The following is a 21,517-nucleotide window of genomic DNA, read 5'->3' as shown; positions in this document are numbered from 1 at the left end:
TCAGAGAGGAGTTTATGGGCCGTGTGACAGAGCGGGCAGAGGGGGGACACGCGCTCGGGCTCTGCTACTGGAGCGGATAGTGCTTGCTCCGTGAGAATGGGCTCTGTGTGAGACCCGGGGCATATGGTGCTTGTGTGTATACGTGAGCACATGCTTGTGGGCACTTTTTTTACACTTGAGGCTTTTATGCTCTTTTTGTGAACTCTCTGGGTAGCCGTGAAAACGGCTTTTAGTCGCTCGCAAGCGGGCAGGGAAACCGGCTTGATTGTGGCGGTGAACTCTACTGTAGTCGGTGGTGAGACGGGGACTAACAGTGGGCGAAGCTTTGACGGCGGTCCGGCCGCAGTGGGAGAGAGCCGCCTTTTTCTCAGCTGTGCTAGGCAGACTTCTGTTGATCGGGCTTCGGTGCCGGGCGCCGGTGCAGGAACTTCCCATCCATGCGGTTCGGTGGTTGCTCTGGGGGAGGAGACCACTCGAGACCCAGGCGGTTGACGGCCTGCGAAAGGAGGCGCGTTAGTTCCTCCTCGATGCCGGCGCGGGTTCCCGCAGACTCTCTCGTCGATGAGCCGATCGACGACCAATCCTCGCTGTCAGAAGCGTGCACCGAACAGGAGTCTTTCTCATCCGCGGTGTCGTCGGAGGCGACAGAGCGGCCACTCGGCGGCAACTGTATGTCCGGCTGGGGCGGAGAGGGAGAGCGGTCGGTGGGCGGCGGCCCACATGGATCCGCAGGGGGCTCCGGCGGCCTCTGGGAGCGGCGTTTCTTCTTCCGCGGCGAAGTGAGAGGCGGCGCTGGAACGGTTTTGACCGCCTGCAGTCGAGCCCGCAGGGAGGACAGAGGCAGGTCCTCGCAGTGGTCGCATCCTCCATTGGCGAGGGCGAGCTCTGCGTGTTCCACTCCGAGACAGAGAACGCAGATGGGGTGGCGGTCTCCTTCCTCGAGTGAAGAGCGGCATGAGCCGCAGGAAATTCGAGGCATCTTTAAAAAGACGCTCGGCTCTTTTGTGAAATGGAATAAAAGGATACGCGTCGGATGGCGCTAGCTTGCTGGGCGGCTGAAGGTGGCAGAAGGACGGCTTCCTCAGACTCCGGAGCTCGCTAGAAGGTGCCTTCTCGACGACGGCGGCTTCTTCCCAGGACAGCGGATGCGTGTAGCTCGCTGAATGATGAAGAATCGACGAACTAGCCTGGAAGAGCTACCTTTATACACTGTAGCCACGCCCCTTTTGGCGGGCTGTGACGCAGTGAGCGAGCGCCGTCCGCTCATTGGCTGCGGACTCAGTGCCGCTCTCCCATAGGTTCGTGCATTCTAGCTAGCTAGCTAGCCCGCTAGCTAGCCCGCTCATGGTCTACCTCAGAAGAGACTGCGTTGACAATGATTACAAAATTATGGAATAATTTTTTGGCTTCAACTTCTCAGCAAAGATGAATCTTTCCCGTAGCGTAAGCTAGCTTACGCAATACGAGAGAACCTCTCATAAGAGAACCAGTTTAATTGTAGTGCATTGACAATAGTTTTATATAATTAGTTTATTAATTAAATTAACTCGGTCCATAAACTTGATCTGAAAATTTGGTCCATAAATCAAACACACTTGCATGTAATAATATGAAACTCGTTACACTTATAGATCACATCAGGCCAAACAACTTTCGTGCTCAAAGTTTTACGACAGTTCAAATGCAAGTCGGGAATTATGAGTTGTTTGTAGGGATGTCCCGATCCGATACTCAGGATCGGTATCGGCTCCGATCCAGCCATTTTTGCGGGATCGGGTATCGATCAGACGAGGCCGATCCAAATCCGATATTGTGCGTATAATTTTATGTTATTGTTAAGCCCCACAGAAGGCACAAAAACATTCTAAAGTACCATATCGTTTTGCACTCTATTATAAGTGTTCTGAAGCCATTATGTGTGAGAGAAATTAATATTTAAGTCATTAAATTCAAGATCACGTAAACTTTTCCCTTTCGCGGCTGTCAGTCATTCTCCATTCAGCACTCAAACAGCGCGTCACGTTCGGTTACAGTAAATGATGGAACTATCTTCAAGATGATTCAATGTTAATACTATTATACTTTATCTGTAGATAAAGGTCTATGTTTCCGCATAAAACAACATTATCTTGCTGGACTTTATTGCTGTAACTTAATCGTGTTACTTTCTACCAGATGTCGGACGCTGTCGGTTAGATCACAACACTAGAGTCAGCACTATTGTTCTTCACGTGCACAGTAACTGAAATTTAAAACTGTTTAAAGAAAAGGCTCAATAAACTATTTTATAGATCGATAGGCTACTGTTTAATACACTGTCCATCAATATGTATTTCCTTTGTGCTTTGAACTTTTCAAAGCGGACTCGACGCGCAGCGTGCATACCATAGGGTGCATACCATAGGGCGCATACTCGGCTGTGTGCTGTAACTCCACATGGTTTCAAGCTCATCATTCTACGCTCGGAATGCGCATAAGCGCTTTGTGCCGCACTGTGTTGGAGTCATTCATAAATAATGCAGTGACGCAATTAAAGCTTGTTAACATTAATAATTATTAATGTTGCTTGCTGCCTCATTAAATAGCTGTGCTATACACTTAAAACATGTCTCAATTTTTTAGAAGCCCTGGCTATATACCTAAAATAATTATCTTTTTTATTTTTGTTATTGTTTTTTCACGAATGTATTTTACAACAATAAGAGCAATATGTATTATTCACTAATCTAGTTTATAATAGCATTTTTTGTCATAGATTATGATCATATATTTTGGGGATTTGTTTATCTTTATAATGAAGCTGTCTGTATTAAGTAGATTGTGTTTAACACACACAAGAATGATAATCAGTTTAACACACAGTTATAGAAATTCTACTTGCTTTAAAAAAAACTGTACTGGTATTTAAAATGTAGAATACTGCTGTTTAAATTGTTTTAACTTTTTAAACCTGTTGGCAGCTAGCTAGCTTTAAGTGCATATATATATATATATATATATATATATATATATATATATATATTGTAGTGTTTGAATAAAGGGTGGGTTGTGGACTATATACTGAAGGTATATTTAAAGGGGCTAATTGAGAAAATTGCTATTATTTTTTATTAGTTTAAAGGACAAGTTCGGTATTTTACAATTAAAGCCCTGTTTTAAGATCGTCCCTGATGAAATAGAATAGTTAAGATTGTTTTTTAGACAGATGCTCCTGTCACGAGAATTTTTGGATTCTGTGTTAGCCCCCCCACCCCCACCTCCCCCACCTTTACAATGGTAGCATAGGTGCACTCGAACAATTATTCATAAAAACGCATAAAACTTTAGTTTACAAAGACGTGAAACTCACCGAGTGGTCTGGGGTGTTCACTGATATGCTCACACAAAAATCGCTGCAAAAGATGCTTTCCAACAGGTTTTATCGTAGTTTTTGTCCGACTTCATTTTCTTCCTGTTTTCGGTCGAAGTCCACAGTAATAAATTGTCGAGTTCACGTGCGCGATCATTGGTAACTAGATAACTAAGGATCGCGCACGCAAACTCGATAATCGACTACTGTGGACTTTGACCAAAAACAGGAAGAAAATGGACTTGGACAAAAACTACGATCAAACCTGTTGGAAAGCATATTTTGCAGCGATTGTTGTGTGAGCATATCAGTGAACACCCCAGACCACTCGGTGAGTTTCATGTCTTTGTAAACTAAAGTTTTATGCGTTTAAATGAATGATTGTTCGAGTGCACCTATGCTTTCATTATAAAGGTGGGGGGGTGCTAACACAGAATCCAAAAATTATCGTGACAGGAGCATCTGTCTAAAAAACAATCTTAACCATTCTATTTCATCAGGGACGATCTTAAAACAGGGCTTTAATTGTAAAATACCGAACTTGTCCTTTAAAAATAAAATAAAATATCGGATTAATATCGGTATCGGCAAAAGCCAAAGCTGTGGCATCGGTATCGGAAGTGAAAAAGTGGTATCGGGACATCCCTAGTTGTTTGAATAAATCTCCTAGGAGAAATACATCAAATTACAACGCATGTGTTTACCAATCACCACCAAACTCGGTGTGCATGAAGTCAAGACATTGAGGATGCTCAATTCCAGAACGGTTTGGCCGTGGCTAGGAAAAGAATTTTATGACTAAAAAGAACACATAAAATGTGCTATAACTTTGCTCGTTTTACCTACAGTTACAAAATTTGCCACGTATATTGTTCTTGTCAAGCCGATCAACTTTCTAAATAACAGTAAGAAGCTCAGACCAAAAGAAAGTCAGATATTGTAGTTTGGATTTGTATCTTGTCCCTATCAGTGTCTTTGTGGGGAGGGAGGGGGGGGGGGTTGCTGGTGTCTGTGTTTATGTGTGTGTGTGTGTGTGTGTGTGTGTGTGTGTGGCTGACTGTAGATTTTTCCTGCAAGTCCTTGTCTTTTTGCATAACAATTTTGTCTTTTTTTTAAATGACAAAATATGCATATAACCCTAATCTTTTAAATGTATAGTTTGCTTTAAATAAAAGTAAGATAAATTGGTAAACTACAAATTGGTAATTGTAGCTGAATGAATTTAAAATTCATGCGCTATATTTCAACATATTTGCTTTCCTTAATATTGTAAAACACTAACCTCATTCTCATCTGAATTACAAATATTTTTTTTCTGTATAAAACTACTCTGATTAAAAAAGAAACATCAAACGTGTTTTTAGTCAATGTAGAATGTGTAACTTAAAAATAAACAGATTAGTGCTCTGTTTGAGGACAATCCTGTGTGGGGAGTGGGCAGGGGGATTTCTCTGTTGAGTGAGATTTAATTAAAATTTTTGTTTTTCAATGTAGCGTTCTAATCAGGTAAAGCAAGTAATATTCTCTGTTTTTATATTTATTTATATATATATATATATATATATATATATATACTGTGTATATATATATATTGCAGAGCCCTCACTGATGCAAGCTCAGCACACTTCTCTTCGACAGTCAAAGCGGGGGTCACGTTTGTGCACATCGTGCAGAATAACCCTCTATATATATATATATATATATATATATATACTTAAAAAAGCGGGGGTTAAGTTTTTGCATGTCATGCAGAAAAACCCTAAAGGCGATGCCACCGGCTTTTTATATATAAATATATTAGAGGTGGGCCGTTGTCGGCGTTAACGTGCTGCGTTAACGTGAGACTCTTGTCGGGCGATAAAAAAAATATCGCCGTTAATCTATTCTCACAGTTGAGTTGGGAGCTGACTATACCACGCGCTATATGATGACTTTCACTTTGATATTTTAGCGCAGATGTAGTCGAATTGCACTGTAAGGGCCATTTAAAACCAATATATTGAAACGTCTGTTTATCCAGACATTAGGAAAATATCAGAGATACATTTTATATTTAATATGAGGGAAATACACATCCGTAAGGGGTCGCACACCGAACGAGAAGCGCAGCGCCGCGCCACGTCTAGGGGGCTGTTTACACCTGGCCATTTCATACGTTTTCTCAGATCGGATAGCTATCTGATTTATCAAAACGATTCAATTTACACCTGGTCACATACATGTGTTTTTGCAAAACGGATAGGCTATGAATCCGATCTTATATTCCCCTTACGCTATGCGGATTTAATGAAGTGCACGTCACCGAAAACAACAGATATGAGCTGCATTTTGATCATCGGCTAATTTCAAAATCAGCAAAGACGGCAATAAGAGAAAGCGGCAACCTGGTAAGATCATTTAGTTTCTTTACTTTTAATGAAGATAGTGTTAAGTGTCTGCGACTTACTTTCACTTTGATTTGCGATAGATTGCGGCGCGCTGGCTTGACAGGCGCTCGCTCAGCTGCTCATCTGAAGTAATGCGTGTCGCAGTAGCGCCGTCATATCTGACTAAAATAACATGACATATGGCCTATAACACGCTCTCACACGTTTATTTTTTAGCATTTTTGGGAGTAGTAACATTTACATATGTGGTTTCAACAACCAGATGCATTTACACATGTCCAGTTTCGTCTGGAATGTGGCCAAGACTACCTTCTGATGTGGTTTGAGTGATCGGAGTTTCGGAGGGCATTTACACCTGGTCTTTTCAAGATTGGATACAGAAAACGTATGAAGTGATTTCAGAGCATCCGTTAACTGAATTAATTGAGAATCTCACCTGAAAATCCAATAACATGAGCAAATTGTCATTCAAGCAGCTGATTTCTGTATTAGGCTATATGCATTATATGCATTCATAAGATATTCATCCCTCTCTATTTATTTGTAGGCTATTGTAAGAAAAAGAGCTTCCCGGACACTACAAAATAATTAATTTTGTGTTACATAGAAGAAAAGTAGATCAAATGGGTTTAGAATTACACAAGACAACCTTATGGAAAAAAAAACTGATTTAGTTATTTCGTGCTGTTTAAAACTAGGGTTGACAATAGAATAAAATAATTATGATTACTCTCATTATTTGTAATAATATGAACATTCCAGTGTTAAATCTTGTATAAAATATATTTAGGCCTTATTACAAACTACCTGCGAGGTTATTTATTTGGGTATAGCACACACCTTTGGTAGAATTCAAATGAGCCATTTTAATCTAGATTAAAAAAATTAATCTATGCCCACCAGTGATGCGCGGGTTGATCCGAAATGAGCGGGTGCCTGCGGTCACCCACGGTTACCCGCAGTTACGGGTCATCCAAAAATGTTTTTAATGATATTCGGGTCGCGGTCGGTCGGGTCGTTTGAAAAAAGATGCCAATTAAACATTTGTATTAATATAGTAGCCTACTAGACACAATGTTTGATGAAATATACAGCCCTACACATTATTGGCTGCAATAACTGGCACGAAGATAACACACAATGATTGGAGAACCGCGGTCCGCTGTCCCTGTGCGTTCGGTATACGCAGTATCAGCTGCTCGTGCTCATCACTTCTCTCAACAGTGGCACATGTCTCGGTTCAGTGAACTGTTGGAGTTACTGGAGTAAAATATAATTCAGGATATTGATTTATTTCGATTCGTAGGCGACTGTCAGGCATGTCTGAAAGTGAGTAACTTCAGTAACTTGTGGATCAGCACTGACGCAAGACGCGAACTGTTTCGAACGATTCAGTTCGATTTAGTGTACTGGTTCGACCGGTTCACTAAAAAGAACCGGTTCAAAAGAACGATTCGTTCACGAACCGGCCATGATCACTACAGTCTGCAGAGAGATGGAGGCGGCAAGAGAAAAGGTGATGACTGGGGAGTGGAAGCTCCGCAAATACACAAATAGAAAGAGTAAAAGTGTGGGAGACATTTGCTGAAATAATGAAAGATGATGGCGAAAGTGCTGGCTTTGCCTTTGTTATGTGTAGGCCTACGTCTTCTTGCGACGCTGTGTTGTTACACGTCTATGGCCCAATAACGCTCCGATGAGCATTTACAAATTTTTAAAAATGCGGTCAGGAAGCGGGTCGGGTACAATATTTTTTGACTTTTTTTTTTGCGGTCCGAGTTGCGGGCGGGTAGTTGAAAACGTCGGTCGGTTGCGGGTTGTTTATACATTGACCCGCGCATCACTGATGCCCACCTCTAATATATATATATATATAGCTGTGAGCAGCGATGAAGGGCCAAAGCCAGCGGTACCGCCACCCCGGTGCATTTAGGTAACTAAAGGCACCGGGGTTGCAGTGCCACCGGCTTGGGCCCGCAATCGCTGCTCGCAACTATATTTTAATTTCAGTTTCATCTCATATTTTGAAATATGAAATTGTATATAAAATCATAGCATAATTTCTGCATTTACAATTGCAGTGTAAATATTTTTAAATACTTAGATCCAGCTTCTGTTCCATTTCTGCAGTGCAAAAATAGATGATAAATTGATACTGATGTTGTTTGATTAGTAGCGTACTAAGCAAAATATGGTAAATGGTAAATGGACTGCATTTATATAGCGCCTTCATAGACCTAATGGCCACCAAAGCGCTTTACATATTGCCTTACATTCACCCATTCATACGCTCATTCACACACCGACGGCGGTGTCAGCCATACAAGGCGCCAGCCAGCTCGTCGGGAGCAGCTGGGGTTAGGTGTCTTGCTCACGGACACCTCGACACTTGGCCAGGTGGAACCGAGGATTGAACCACCAACCTTTCGGTTCGTAGACAACCCACATGAACCACTGAGCCACTGCCGCCCCGTATAATAAAATATGTCAAATTATCGTTAGTGATAAAAAAATAGATTTCATTGAGTCATCAAAATAAATGAGAAGTTGTTATTGGGTCAGATTGCTTTCTCTCTCCTGGTTTCTTTGAGCACCTTTGACTGATTTTGGACTGATTATTTTGATGCAGATACGAACATGGTTGTTCATATACATTATCCTGAAACAAACTAATTGTGAACACATTACAATAAGATCACATTAGTTAATATTAGTTAATATAATAATAAGCAATATGCTTTTAAAGCATTTATTAAACTTTCTTGATGTTAGTAAAAGTCGAACTATTCATTGTTGGTTCATGTTAGTTCACAGTGCATTAACTAATGTTAACAAACACAACTTTGTATTGGGATTTAAAATGTATTTGTAAATGTTGTAATTTCCATTAACTAAATGCTGTAGAAGTATTGATCATTGTTAGTTCATGTGAACTTAAAGTAGTAACTAGTTAACCAATGTTAATTAATAAAACCTTATTCAAAGTGTTACCAACTGAACTAACTCTGCCTTTCCTCACTGATGGCATTGAAAGGAATTATGTTCATTCCTTTATAAACTAAGCATTCATTTTTGTTTCCTGATTTTTAGCTGCTTGATTGAACTGATTACATTGTCTCATTGTGAGGAAAGCACACTGAAGTCATACAGCTCTCTGGCTTAAGTCTTGGTTTGAGTTTGCTCGGCTTGAGTTTGATTCTAACAACTTTTCCCTCCCCCAGAGGTCTGTCTTGACATTATATTTGGGTCTGACTCTGAACCATGGTACATTTGCATCAACGCAAGTACCACAAAGAATACTAGCGGAAACTTACCACCAAATCTTTACATGCACAAATCAGCACTTGCATTTGTCTACCATGAATGTATTTTTAAGAGATGCGAAGCAGAGATGTAATAAATTTAAAGTTTTTATTAAGTGTTAGTGATGGCATGCCAAGATGTAAATTATACATCACAGGGCTCCAGACTGCGACCAAATGGTCGCATTTTGCGACCAAAAATTGAGAGTGTGCGACTGAATTTTACATCCAGTCGCACATGTGCGACCAGTAAATTTGCCACACGTTAAACGCATGGTAAAGCGTGGAAGAGGCGCGTCAATGAATCCGTGACAAGAATAGCGCGCGTAAACGTTTGTGGGAAGGAGACAGAAACAAATATCACAAACTGATGTGCGTCTGAGCAATCAGCGATCTATCGACTCTTTAGTCGTTACCTAGCAACGAATGCAAACAAAATGAAAGTGGAACGAAAATACGCCACTCATGTATGATTAGGACCGTGGAGCTGCAGCAGCGATCCGAACCATTGACAAAATAAAGCCCCGAACTTGCCAGTCGCGGGCCGATCTCGCTCACGCAACACTGTTACTAGGAGAGCCAGTGAAGAAATCCATTGAATTCGCCTCAGAATTAATAACATCAACACCACGAGATCCAGTGAGAAACACTCCGATTCGGCGCAGAGTTCTGTTATAAACCATACAGTATCAGATCAAACAGCGCTGACGTGGAAACCAGGAAAAACACTTATAGAAGGCTTTCAGTCCACAAATCAGCATAACAGAACCATGGATTTAGGCAAGTTAACTCTTACCATAAATATGATAATGTGTAAGTAGCCTACTACACATCCTTTCCCAGCACTTCAATAATATCATATATAAATGTTTTATTTTTTTGTATTTTTTATGTGATTACCATACCAACACATTTTTTGTTCATCCTTTAAAGATTGTCCTTAAACGAAAAATTTTAAGATGTTGGAAAACTCTTATTTAAACAATTAAAATAATAATATTAATACCATTGTAAACAGTAGGATGTTTATTGGCTATTTTCACTCCATATACATATTTTAACTACTTTTATTAATTATTATAAAGACATTATAAATGATAAAAACTAAAGTTAATTTCATCTACACCCTAAATTAAGCTTAGTGATTTATTGTTAGCCCCAGTGCTACCAGATTTTTTTATTTTTTTTTTATAGAACTGTGAGTTCTCATTTGAGGTGATGCTGCCCTCAACTTTGGGTCTGGAGCCCTGTGAAGTTAAAATAAAACAGCATATCATAATGTTAAGTCTATTTATTATTAAAGAATTTGTCAGTATTACAGTTATTTTGTGGGAAATTTGAATAATTGCATTGCAAGCTTATTTAAGGTGTGCCCCTAAATTTTTTGCTTGCGCTCCTAAAATTTTCAGTCAGGGGCAACAGCGCTCCTAGTAAAAAAAGTTAGTCTGGAGCCCTGCATCAGTAAAGATTCACCTTCACAAGTTAAACTGCAAACCATACTCCCATTTGTAAGTGGATTCAGGTGCAATTCACATTTAAGTTCAGAAAACTACTTTCACATAAACAAAACAAACCTAACTTATGAAACCACAAAAGTGTCCTAAAATATAAGCAAATTTCCTTTAAAAACCACATCTACAGTATTTATGTACTTGTGTTTTCTACTGTCATGTACAAGAGGAACTTGGTACCTTTTGCAGCCATTGTGTGTTGTTCTCCATGATGGTCTCTAATTGTTCTAGTCTTTGGACTGAGCTGTTGTAGTCAACCAGGTCATCTCGCTGCACTTGGTTAGTGAAGGTACTTGAAGGACCACAGTTCTGCAGTTCTGGCAGCAGAAAAGTATAGGTGCATGGCCCGTTCTGGATCTGGTATGACTTCTTTCCTGTTGCATCTGAATTGGTCGTAAATGCTTCCCCAGCACTAAGGCAATAAATTACAAATAGTGTGCCGGTGTTCAGCATATTTGTTCTGAAAATATTTAATACTACTTCTACCTGTTTACATAAATATCTTAGTTCCTGTCTTATTAGAAGATGGATGTTTGAAGAATGAAAAGTCTCTACATCCAGTTGATTCTCCTTTTCCAGGACTGTGCTCACACTCATTTATATGCCATCAAGAGTAGGAGGAGGAGACCGTGTCACAGAAGCAGTGTCACTCGCTCACAGGCTGATTGTACTCATCCCTCATCAGTCTAACAGGCTGTATTAAGTCCTCTATGAAGGACTGAGACTCCTCCCATGACCCATGGCCTCTACTTGAGGAGCACTGCTTGGAAATAGTAGGATAAAGAGCATTCCTGCTAGACCCTGAAGCTCTTAATATTTCCCTCTTGCCTGTATCTGCTGCTCCAACAAAAGCCAAGACAATGGTTTTGGTCGGCAGGAGAGAACAGGGTTGTATTTGTGTTTTTCTTAGAGGCTGCTGCTGGAAAAAAAAAAAAAACCTCTACTCAGGATGCAGCTGTATAATTCAAGTAATGCAGCTTCAGCAGTGTCCAAATCACACCAGACGACCACATGTCCAGATGTGTTTTTTGCTTTGCTTTTGTCCTTCCACATTCTCCTCTTCAAAGCATTGGTCCCTTGAATGTTTGAAGAGAGATAAAGAGAGGGTCTTTCAGTTGTCACTCACACTATCATTTCAAGACCATCACTTCCTCTCCTAAATCTTGAATACAGTTGGGATCCAAGTCTGAAAATCTTCTCATTGAAAACTGGAAGCAAAGTTTTAGGTTTTTGAAAAATATCTTCAAAAAATTAAGAAATTCTGAAATTGTTGTCAGTTTTTCAGGTTAACTTGTAACTCAAATGAATATGTTGGTTCAACATATTCCGAATGTGCCGAATGATGAAAAAATGCTTGTTTATAAAAGTATTTGGCTTTCACTAAGATGAAATTTGTAAAAGCTCTTATCGTGGATTCCCGGTTGTCAATGCAGTTGCTAAAAATGATCTTGATTTTCATATTGTCTGATAAGGTCATGCATTTCTTGCGGTCATTGCTCTTCTTTGGAAGAGAGAAGCAGTTGATTGTGTTATTGCTGTCTGTTCAAACAGTTTCTCATGGATTCAGCTGTCTCTTGAAATAATGTTTGTTAGTACAGCAGTGTTAACAGGGTGTCCGCGGGGTTTTAAAAAGTATTAAAAAGTGATAAAACAAAATTGTCAAATTTAAGGCCATTAAAAGTGTTAAATGTAGTCTGAGAGGTATTATTTTTTAAAAATTAGGTATTATTTTCAGACTATCAGGTGTCCTTTTTTGTGTTTGCCTTAGTCTGTATAAGTATTGCGTTAGTCTGTCTGTTTGATACTGACGTCATATTCAGTGGCTGGACGATATGACGATATATAGAGGCTATATAACCCTGATATAAGTGATCACCCGGATTTAGACCTACCTAAATTGTATTTATATAAAGCGTTCACAGGCAAATTTGCTTTAGCCTATGTAGATCTATATATTGCTTTTATTTCCCTTTTATTGAAATCAGGCAAACATAAATGTCAGGTGACACGATTGCTGGCTGCATGTCAATATCCATGGATCACTGGATCTTTAGTAAGTTGTTAGGAGTCCAACTAAGTTGTTAGGAGTCCAACTTGACTCGTGCTCAATCTCAAGAGCGAGCAATCATTCACTACCAGCCACACGGAGACTTTCAACGCAACGCGAAATTATCACACATGCTGGAAACTAATGTAAACTCCCACTGCAGGTACAATAATAGCCTACTTTTATCAGCTTGACGTTGAAGTAATGCTCTGTGCTCGTTCCATGATCATAATGTTACAATAAACTGCATTTAGCCGACATCTGATGTTATATAGCATAAGCCATTTCTCTAACTATTCGTGTATCTTTCACAATCAGCAATGTCAACATAGGTGAATGTATAATATGATAATGAAAACGGTTAGTGAACTAAACTGAACAGTTTCAGTGTTTCAGTAAGATCGTAGGAAGTAACATTACTGTACTGAACGCGTCTGGAAATGTGTATAAACAATATGGTAGTGGGATGACGACATTAGTCAGTACGTTAGATATAGTAAATAAAATAAGTTACATACTAAATGTTATACTAATGTTATCCTGGAACATTATTTTGTATTCATGTAATGTTGTACCTTGTTATTTCACTTGAGTTTACTATGTTGATCCGCGTTTTCATCCGGAGTCGATCAGATTCACGTTTTGCCTGACGAGCTTGAGCAGATAAAACTTCTTTTTTTTTTAATATATTTATGTGGAGTTTGTGTTGGAGTCTGTGTTGTGCTGGAGGCAGGACGTTTTGGGGGGTTATCAGACTCCATGTCGTCAGCTGAAGTGCCGTTGTTCACATGATAGACTGTAGGATAGAGAGGCTCGGGACTCAGGAGCGCGCATGCACGTCACTTCTGATGGATTTCGCAGGAAATCCGACCCAGAGACCTTGCATATAAATAAGAATATTGGCCTTCAGAGGTAATGGCAAAACCCGAAAAGTGGATCGTTGCAATGTGTGATTACAACCCCTTCAAACACAGGCAATAAAAAAAGGATTCATTTTATAAAAATAGTTACATATAGAACCTTTAAATAGTGTGTAATGTTGCTGTTGGTGCATGAACAGTATCTGCAAAGTTGCAGCGCTGAAAGTTTAGTGTAAGCAGAGATATCGTCTTTTAAAAATCAGGAAGTATATTGCCTACAAAAACGACTCGATTGGGACTACAGCTGGGTTATGGTACGTCACTAACCCACACATTTACATCAACCCCTCCCTCAGAATATGCAGAAAATGGCATGCGCATATTTCTGAGGCACGACGACTCGTCAAGTGTGTTGTTCACGCAGCTGTCAGGTCTTCTGTGTTCGGGCTTCTCATGGACGCTATACTTCCTCAACAATGGATACAATTTATGTTTGATTATGTTCCTGAAAATGACGATCGTAATCTAGCTCTCTGTGCTGCGCATTTTACGGAAGACAGCTTCCAGAATCTCCACAAGTTCAACACCGGATTCAACAAGAAACTGTTACTAAAACATGAAGCAGTTCCGACTTTAAAACAAGAGGCAGCAGTGTTGGGCCACAATCTGTAAGTAGGCTAGGATTTCATCATTTTAAATGTATTTGCATGTATTATTCCAGATGTAGCCTTGTGTTTTATTTTTTTTCAAATGCCAGCGCTGGCTTTATAGCCACTACTAGTTAGCCTATGCTATTTTGTGTCTACAACAAACGCGTACAAACATTATGGACCTGAATTTTCTATAAGTACTAATGTTTTAAACGTATTTTTCATGTATATATGCTTTATGACATTATTTTCGATTTGATCTAGAACATAAACATGCCAACGCTGTTTGAGTATAACATTAGTAGCCAGTCAGGTGCTATTGTTGCCAGTTAGATGCTATTGTGTAAAATAAACGTGTATAAAGTTAAAAAATGTTGCAAATTATCATTGAGAAACGTTTAGTAAGAGCTGTAGTATGTGGTGAGGTTCTGCTTGACTCTCTTCATCAGCCTGATTATGCCTGAAACTGATACTGCAGTTCGACACATATTTACATCTGGACCGGAGCTCATGACATGCACGTTTCGCCCGTAAAGGTAATGGGTGTTAACCTTCCGAACAACGTGAGCGACAGTTTAGCCAATCATAACACACCAGGCCAAACTAACCAATCTGAGCCCACTACGTGTTTCTGAGGGAGTGTTTTCATAGAATCAGGACGTGAACCGCTCATTCACGGGACAGAGGATAGCGCGGCTGACAATAAAAGGTGAAGTTTATGAAAAATAAGACTTAAAAAAAGAAAAACCACGAATACATGTTATATTGCACCCCATAAATACAATCATGCAAAGAAAAAAAGCAGTCATCCCCCCCCCCCCCCCCCCCTTTAAGAATTAATTTTGTAGTAGTTCAATATTCAGTATCCCACCTGGATTCACCCACCAACATTTCCTGTCGATATTGAGACTTGCACCCATAACCTTCGGGTTACAAGTCCAACTCTCTAACCAATAGGGCACAACTGCCCTAAAGGATCTGTATCAGGTCTCAACTCCACTGAGATCCACTTTCCTGCAGAGTTTAGCTCCAACATTGATCAATTAATATATATCTTTTAGTATTGATTATATTGTTCAAGGTGTGTTTGATTAGAGTTGGAGTAACTCTCTGCCGAAAAGTGAACCTTGAGGGCCAGACCATATAGAACCTCTTCTTCTATGAGTGTGTAATACACTCTACACTGAATAGAAGCTTTGATGGTCATCATAAAGCAATGTTCTCTTGGAAGTGTAATGGAAGTGACGACAAGGACATAATATCCAAGCAGAGGAGACACCCAAGGGGTTTAAAGACAAAACATCCTCTGAGCGGAATTATTTCCTCCCACAACACCTGCCTTCCCCTTCCTTGATGTCAGCTTTTCAGGCCAATATACTATGATCATCTGAAATCAGGAAGTGCTCTTTTGGACTTGCCTAATTTTATTTTATTTATATAAACCAAATACGAATGTCGACTGTTTTTAATTTTGAAAACATATTTTTACGAGTATCTGGTGAACCTTATACGCATCTTTGAATAACTATCATAAGTTTAGCACATTTGTTTTTAACACCAGAGCCTTACAAAAACAGATTTTAACAGATTTCAGAAGAATTTCCCCACCAAATATACCTTACACATATTGCTGTTGGTAATGTTGAATAAATAAAAAAATGCTAGAGTAAACAAACAAAAAAAAAAAAAAAGCTTTAACACTGCTGTACTAACAAACATTATTTCAAGAGACACAACTTAAACCATGAGAATTGAACAGACAGCTTATCGGGAATCCACAATAAGAGCTTTGAGAGGGACGCAAGAGTTTGAGTAATAAGTTAACATAAAAAACTGACAACAATATCAGAATTTCTTAATTTTTTGACGACATTTTTCAACTGACTGCAGAAAACACTTTTTATAATCACATATTTTAGGTATTTTGATAAGATAATTAGATTTTTATTTTGATAAAAGTACTATTATATAGTGTACACTATAGTGAAAGTTCAAATTGAACAAAGAAAGAATGCATTGACTTGTGCATGTACCTGAACTTCAAAGGGGACTCAACCCTCTTTTTAGTTGTGATGTAGTGTCTGTCTACATTACATTCACGCTGGTGTTTTAGGAAAAACAATTAGAATAATTACAATACAATAATTATAATTTTATATTATTATTCCTATGACAGTATTAGCCATACATTATAAAACAAATGCATTGTAAAATAAATGAAAATTACTACCTAAAAAATTAAAAACCTACAACTCAAATCTTCAAAATCTGTTCTAACAAAAATAATCATCAGAGACACAAATTTAGCACTTCCACCGGCAATATCAGACTTGGTCAACATTTCCTCCCCAAAGAAACTTCTCTCTAAAATATACAAAATGATTTCAAACCAACTTCGGACCATATACTGTACTTGCCAACAATAAATTGGGAAAACCATCTTTCAATAGCCCCTGATGCCAACTTCTGGACCCAAATCTGTAAAAACCTCTATCTCATGTCCAAAAATGCGAATCTTCAGTTAATACAATACAAAATACTTTACAGAACACATTACACAGGCAATAGATTTGCTAAAATGGGTTTCACATCAGAAGTTTGCACACATTGCAATCAAAATTCTACAGATACATACGTCCATGCAACCTGGCACTGCACTCCAAACAAACACTTTTGGGAAGAGGTCACACAGTCACTATCCACTATAGTTGGCTTCAACATCCCACTATCGCCTTTCCTTTGCTTGCTGGGGGACCTCACAATAATCACTGATAAAACTAGAAACTCTAAAATACTCCTCATAGCTCTACCATCGCCAAGAAAGCTATCCTCGTGAACTGGAAAACTAGAAATAAATTACACATTAACATTTGGAACAATCTTATTACAGACTTCATTGCAATGGAATACGCATCTCCCCTTCATAATTACGCATCTAAAACTGACCTCTGCCCTCCAACACTTTCTGACCTCTTACAGCTATGAATCCTTTTTCTGTTTTCAACTCCGACTCCTCCCACCTTCTTAAACAACCCACGAATATTAACGCATTTTAGTTGTTTGAACTTGTTTCTATCATCATTGTTATTACTATCTTTACTATTACTGTTATGATTACTATTTTCACTTTTATTTTTTGTTTCATTGTTGTAATTGCTGTTGTTGCTGTCTTTTGCTTTTACCATTGCGATCACCACTGCCATCATCATAATAATTTATTATTATTATTATTATTATTATTATTATAATCATTAATATTGCCATTGTCAATGCTGTATTGGAATTAAGTGTCAATGTCATCACTATTGCAATAATTTCCCCCTTATCTCTTCATGGGTTTTTAATGCACCACAACATAGAATATGGGGGGGGGGGGAATATGTATTTATGGAAAACCTCACAAACACCAAGGCAGGCAAGACAGGCGAGAAGTGGTTTCAGCAGGACAGCATCTCTGTCCCAATTTGAGACACTCTCGCACTGTACTCCCTCTTTTAATGCACCTTAGTCATTGCACATAACACACACACACAAAAAAGGAAAAGATAGGGACTGATGAGATGTGGGGGAAGGTTATCCTATATTATCTTATTATATCATCTTTTATTTTATATAGGATTGATAATGGCAATTGCTACATAGGAGGAAGGATGAAAATAAAAACCGACCAACACAATATTGGCAATATGGTGGTAGTGGGGAGTGGGGGGGTGATGGTAATGACAATGGTAATAAATAACTAGAATGTACATTTCCAGAAGAAAATGTGAAGTGGTGCTTGCAGTGGCAAAAAGCTCGCTCGGTTGCTAGAGTGTGGTACATTATTGCATACAAGCCAACAACCATGTCTGTACGATGTTCTGGTATTGAGATATGGCTTATTCATGTGTTTGTAGGGTTACTAGGGTGCCCTATATGGTTGCTATGGTGTGATTATACAGTTTATGAGTTAATATTTAAAGACTAGTTGACAGTCTTAGTCAAAAGAGGCAAACTCCATGTTTCTTCTATTTTCTGGAGCTGAGATATGGCTTGAATATGTTGTTTTATGGTTGCTATGGTTGCTAAGTGATTGCTAACGCGTGAATATGAAGTTATTATGTCACTACTTGTTGGCTGCATGATAGGCCGAGTGAAAAGAGCCCAACCCCAAGTCTCTATGACCTACTGGTCAAAATATATGATCTCACAAATTTGTTGCCAATGTTAAGTCTATGGGATTTTTTTCAGACGATTTATCGCCCGCCAGACGAACATCATACAACCAATCACTTAGAAAAGTCACAGCACACCTCTCCTCAATAATCCGCACAATTTGATGCCTCAATCAGGGGTCTGTGATGTTGGCGTGTATTTTTTAATAGATGATTACTATTTAGTTTTTAAAAGGAGTTTTTATAGAGTTATTTAGTATGGCAGGCCTCGTACCTATCGCCCACGGTTGCTAGGGTGCTGTAACTGGTTGCTATGATGTGGCTATGAAGATGTTAGGCCGTTACTTATTGGCTGCTTGATTAAATAAATCCTCTGAGGGAGAGAGAGAGGTCTGCCTGACAGCAGGGCCAATGTTAAGTCTATGGGATTTTTTCGGCCGATTTATCGCCCGCCAGACAAACATCGTACAACCGATCGCTACGAAAAGTCACAGCACACTTTTACTCAATAATCCGCACAATTTGACGCCTCAATCAGGGGTCTGTGATGTTGGCGTGTATTTTTTAACAGATGATTACTATTTTGTTTTTAAAAGGAGTTTTTATAGAGTTTTAATAGAGTTATTTAGTATGTGGCCTCGTGCCTATCGCCCACGGTTGCTAGGGTGCTGTAACTGGTTGTTATGGTGTGACTATGAAGATTTTAGGCCATTACTTACTTGCTGCTTGATAAAATAAATCCTCCTAGGGAGAGAGAGAGGTCCTGACAGCAGGACTGTCAGGCCCTTTTGTGTCCGTGTGAAAGTGACAGTTGGGATTTGAATTTTTTTAAATTTTCCAATGTAAGTCAATGGGCCTTTTTTTGGCCGCTTTTTCGTCCGCTGTGCGAACATCGTACACCCGATCTCTTAGAAAAGTCATAGCACACCTTTCCTAAATGAGCCGGTCGATTTGACACCTCACCCATGGGTCTGTGACAAAAACTGCGAGAGGAGTAGCGTGCCAAAAAAAGGGCGGAAGTTGAATAAGAACTAAAAAAATTGCATTTCCTGCGGAATATGCGTGTGAATGCTTCAAAAGCTTAACTGAAATGCACAAAAAATGCAAAACAGAGCAAAAAAGAAAAAAAACTTAATTCAAATGCACTTAAAGGTGCCATCTGGAACTAAAAATCAAAAAAATATTCCATATTCCATAACAGATGGGGGCAGTATACTAGAGACCTGCGCGGGACACAATTTTCAGACCCGCTCCCGCAGTGTTCAGTCCCGCTCCCGCAAAGATTTGTCATTTTTAGTCCCGCTCCCGCCCGCATCTGTGATATAATGTCCCGCTCCCGCCCGCACTTTCTGACGAAAGGTCTTGGCCCTGGGGGAAAAAAAATGCGTGCTCACAAAATTCCTTACCAATACTTGGTAACATATTTATTGGTAAGCCTGCATAATCAACCATACAAAACATTAAACAGGCATCAGTAACGAACGCCAACAAAGATAAATATTAATCTGCCCAAATTCCATTAGGCTTAACATGTAACAATATATATATATATATATATATATATATTCGATTAGGTAATATTATTATCTATCTAATATATATATAATTCGATAATGCTCCTGTCACATTATAGGCTAGCCATGAACTAAAACATTGCGACTAAAAAACTATTTGGGCTTTGAGCCGCTCAGTGCATGTGTTAAACTGAAAATAGCCTGTGTGCCTACCACAAGTACTTTAGAGAAGTAACGTTACTTAGGCCTACATCTGAAGCGCTAAGGCCTCTTATCTGAAGCGCTAGAGGCGCTCTGTTCCTCGTCCATGCTGTCTATTTTGAACTTGAACTAGCTTTCGAATTCGAACACGGAGCAGCGGGAAGGAATTGTCTCTAAACAAGTGTGCGACTGTGCGTGAGATTATGCCTCGCCCTACCCGACAATATTCACAAGTTTAGGCTGCTTAAAACGTTTTTATTGCTGCCAATCAGAATCTCCCTCACAACTACAAATTATGTACGCTACTTTAATAATTTATATATTTTATTTTACACTCATATTTAATTTGCGGGAGTGCAGCGCATCATCCCTCACGACCGCACCCGCAAGTGCACCTCATCATCCCGCCCGCTCCCGCATTGACCTTTCAAAATTTCTCCCGCACCGCACTGTTTTGCGTCGCGACCCGCGGGTCCCGCGGGAGTCCCGCGGGGGTGCAGACCTCTACAGTATACCTCCAGAAAATGTGTTGTGCCGCGCGCACTCACGTCTTCAAACAACACAAGCGAGCTCTGTTTTGCTCTCTTTCTCCGCATATTATTCAAATCAATTGACACGATAGTAAAAGGTCGAAAGACCGCAGTTTCACGTGGAGCATTTGGAGATTTTTAGAGATCAGAGACTCAATGAACAACATCTCAACACTAAATGATGAAGACCGTCTCATAGACGCCTGTCTCAAAAACAAGCTGGTGCATTTCGACGATATGGGAAAATAAAAGCCTGCGGGCTATTATTTTAAGTTTACGGTATTCGTTTTGTTCATATTACACTTTTATTGTTAGTTTGAATTAATTTGACAGACAGCATTCGCTGATGTTTATCAACCTAGCGCCATTCAGAGCCGCCAACTCTCACGAATTCATCGTGAGACACACGCAATTAACACTTAGCAAGCAGGTTAGTTAAGCTCTCAGATTCTGTCAATTTTATTATGCAATTCAAACAATAAATACCGTTTTGGCGCTTGTAAATGTTAGACGACAGATCCCTAGCGCACGTTAACCGATCATCTCTACTAGCTAATGGAAAGAACACGAACACTGTTGAAAGATACAGTATGCTACAACTTACCAAAATGTATTCCTCATGGATAATGTCGACCAATCATTTTTTGAACTCTTCCCTGAACTGAAATGTAGTAGTGGGCTGTATTTCCACACGACTGACATCAGGTTTAAGTACACTCACAAGGCGGCGCGAGCGCGACTCACTCGTGTACTGCAATTTGGCTGGTGGTAACGTTGCCCGCCCGCATACTGCCTCCCATGGCCGGAACTGGTATTACGACACCTGCCGGGCCGGGGCTAGTAATTTAGCATGCTAATTTAGGTTTGTATCTCGGCAGCACTATAACTTGTCAGTTTTTTAATTACATCATTGCACTTATTTCTTCTCATTCTTTTGATGCGTGTAGCTCATTTTTTGGATATTTTTTACCTCAATTATTACATATGGCACCTTTAAGCTGAAATGCAAAAA

The 21,517-nt window shown here is 39.5% G+C and overlaps 2 protein-coding genes across 5 annotated transcripts in view; one reads left to right on the top strand and one right to left on the bottom strand.

The window, feature by feature from the left end:
• The window catches only part of angpt2a (angiopoietin 2a), a 57,316-nt gene extending 46,139 nt beyond the window's left edge, over nt 1-11,177 (bottom strand). The window contains exon 1 of the mRNA XM_039652231.2: nt 10,730-11,177. Coding sequence (XP_039508165.2) covers nt 10,730-11,146 — 417 coding nt within the window. The 5' untranslated portion in view covers nt 11,147-11,177. The remainder of the gene's footprint in view (nt 1-10,729) is intronic.
• Nucleotides 1-21,517, top strand: part of mcph1 (microcephalin 1) — a 227,642-nt gene that overhangs the window by 193,795 nt on the left and 12,330 nt on the right. The gene's annotated exons all lie outside the window — the stretch shown is intronic.

Source organism: Pimephales promelas, chromosome 11 (assembly GCF_988280905.1).
Source record: "Pimephales promelas chromosome 11, fPimPro1.hap1.1, whole genome shotgun sequence".
Lineage (NCBI taxonomy): Eukaryota > Metazoa > Chordata > Actinopteri > Cypriniformes > Leuciscidae > Pimephales > Pimephales promelas.
This window is presented reverse-complemented; position numbering and strand designations above follow the sequence as displayed.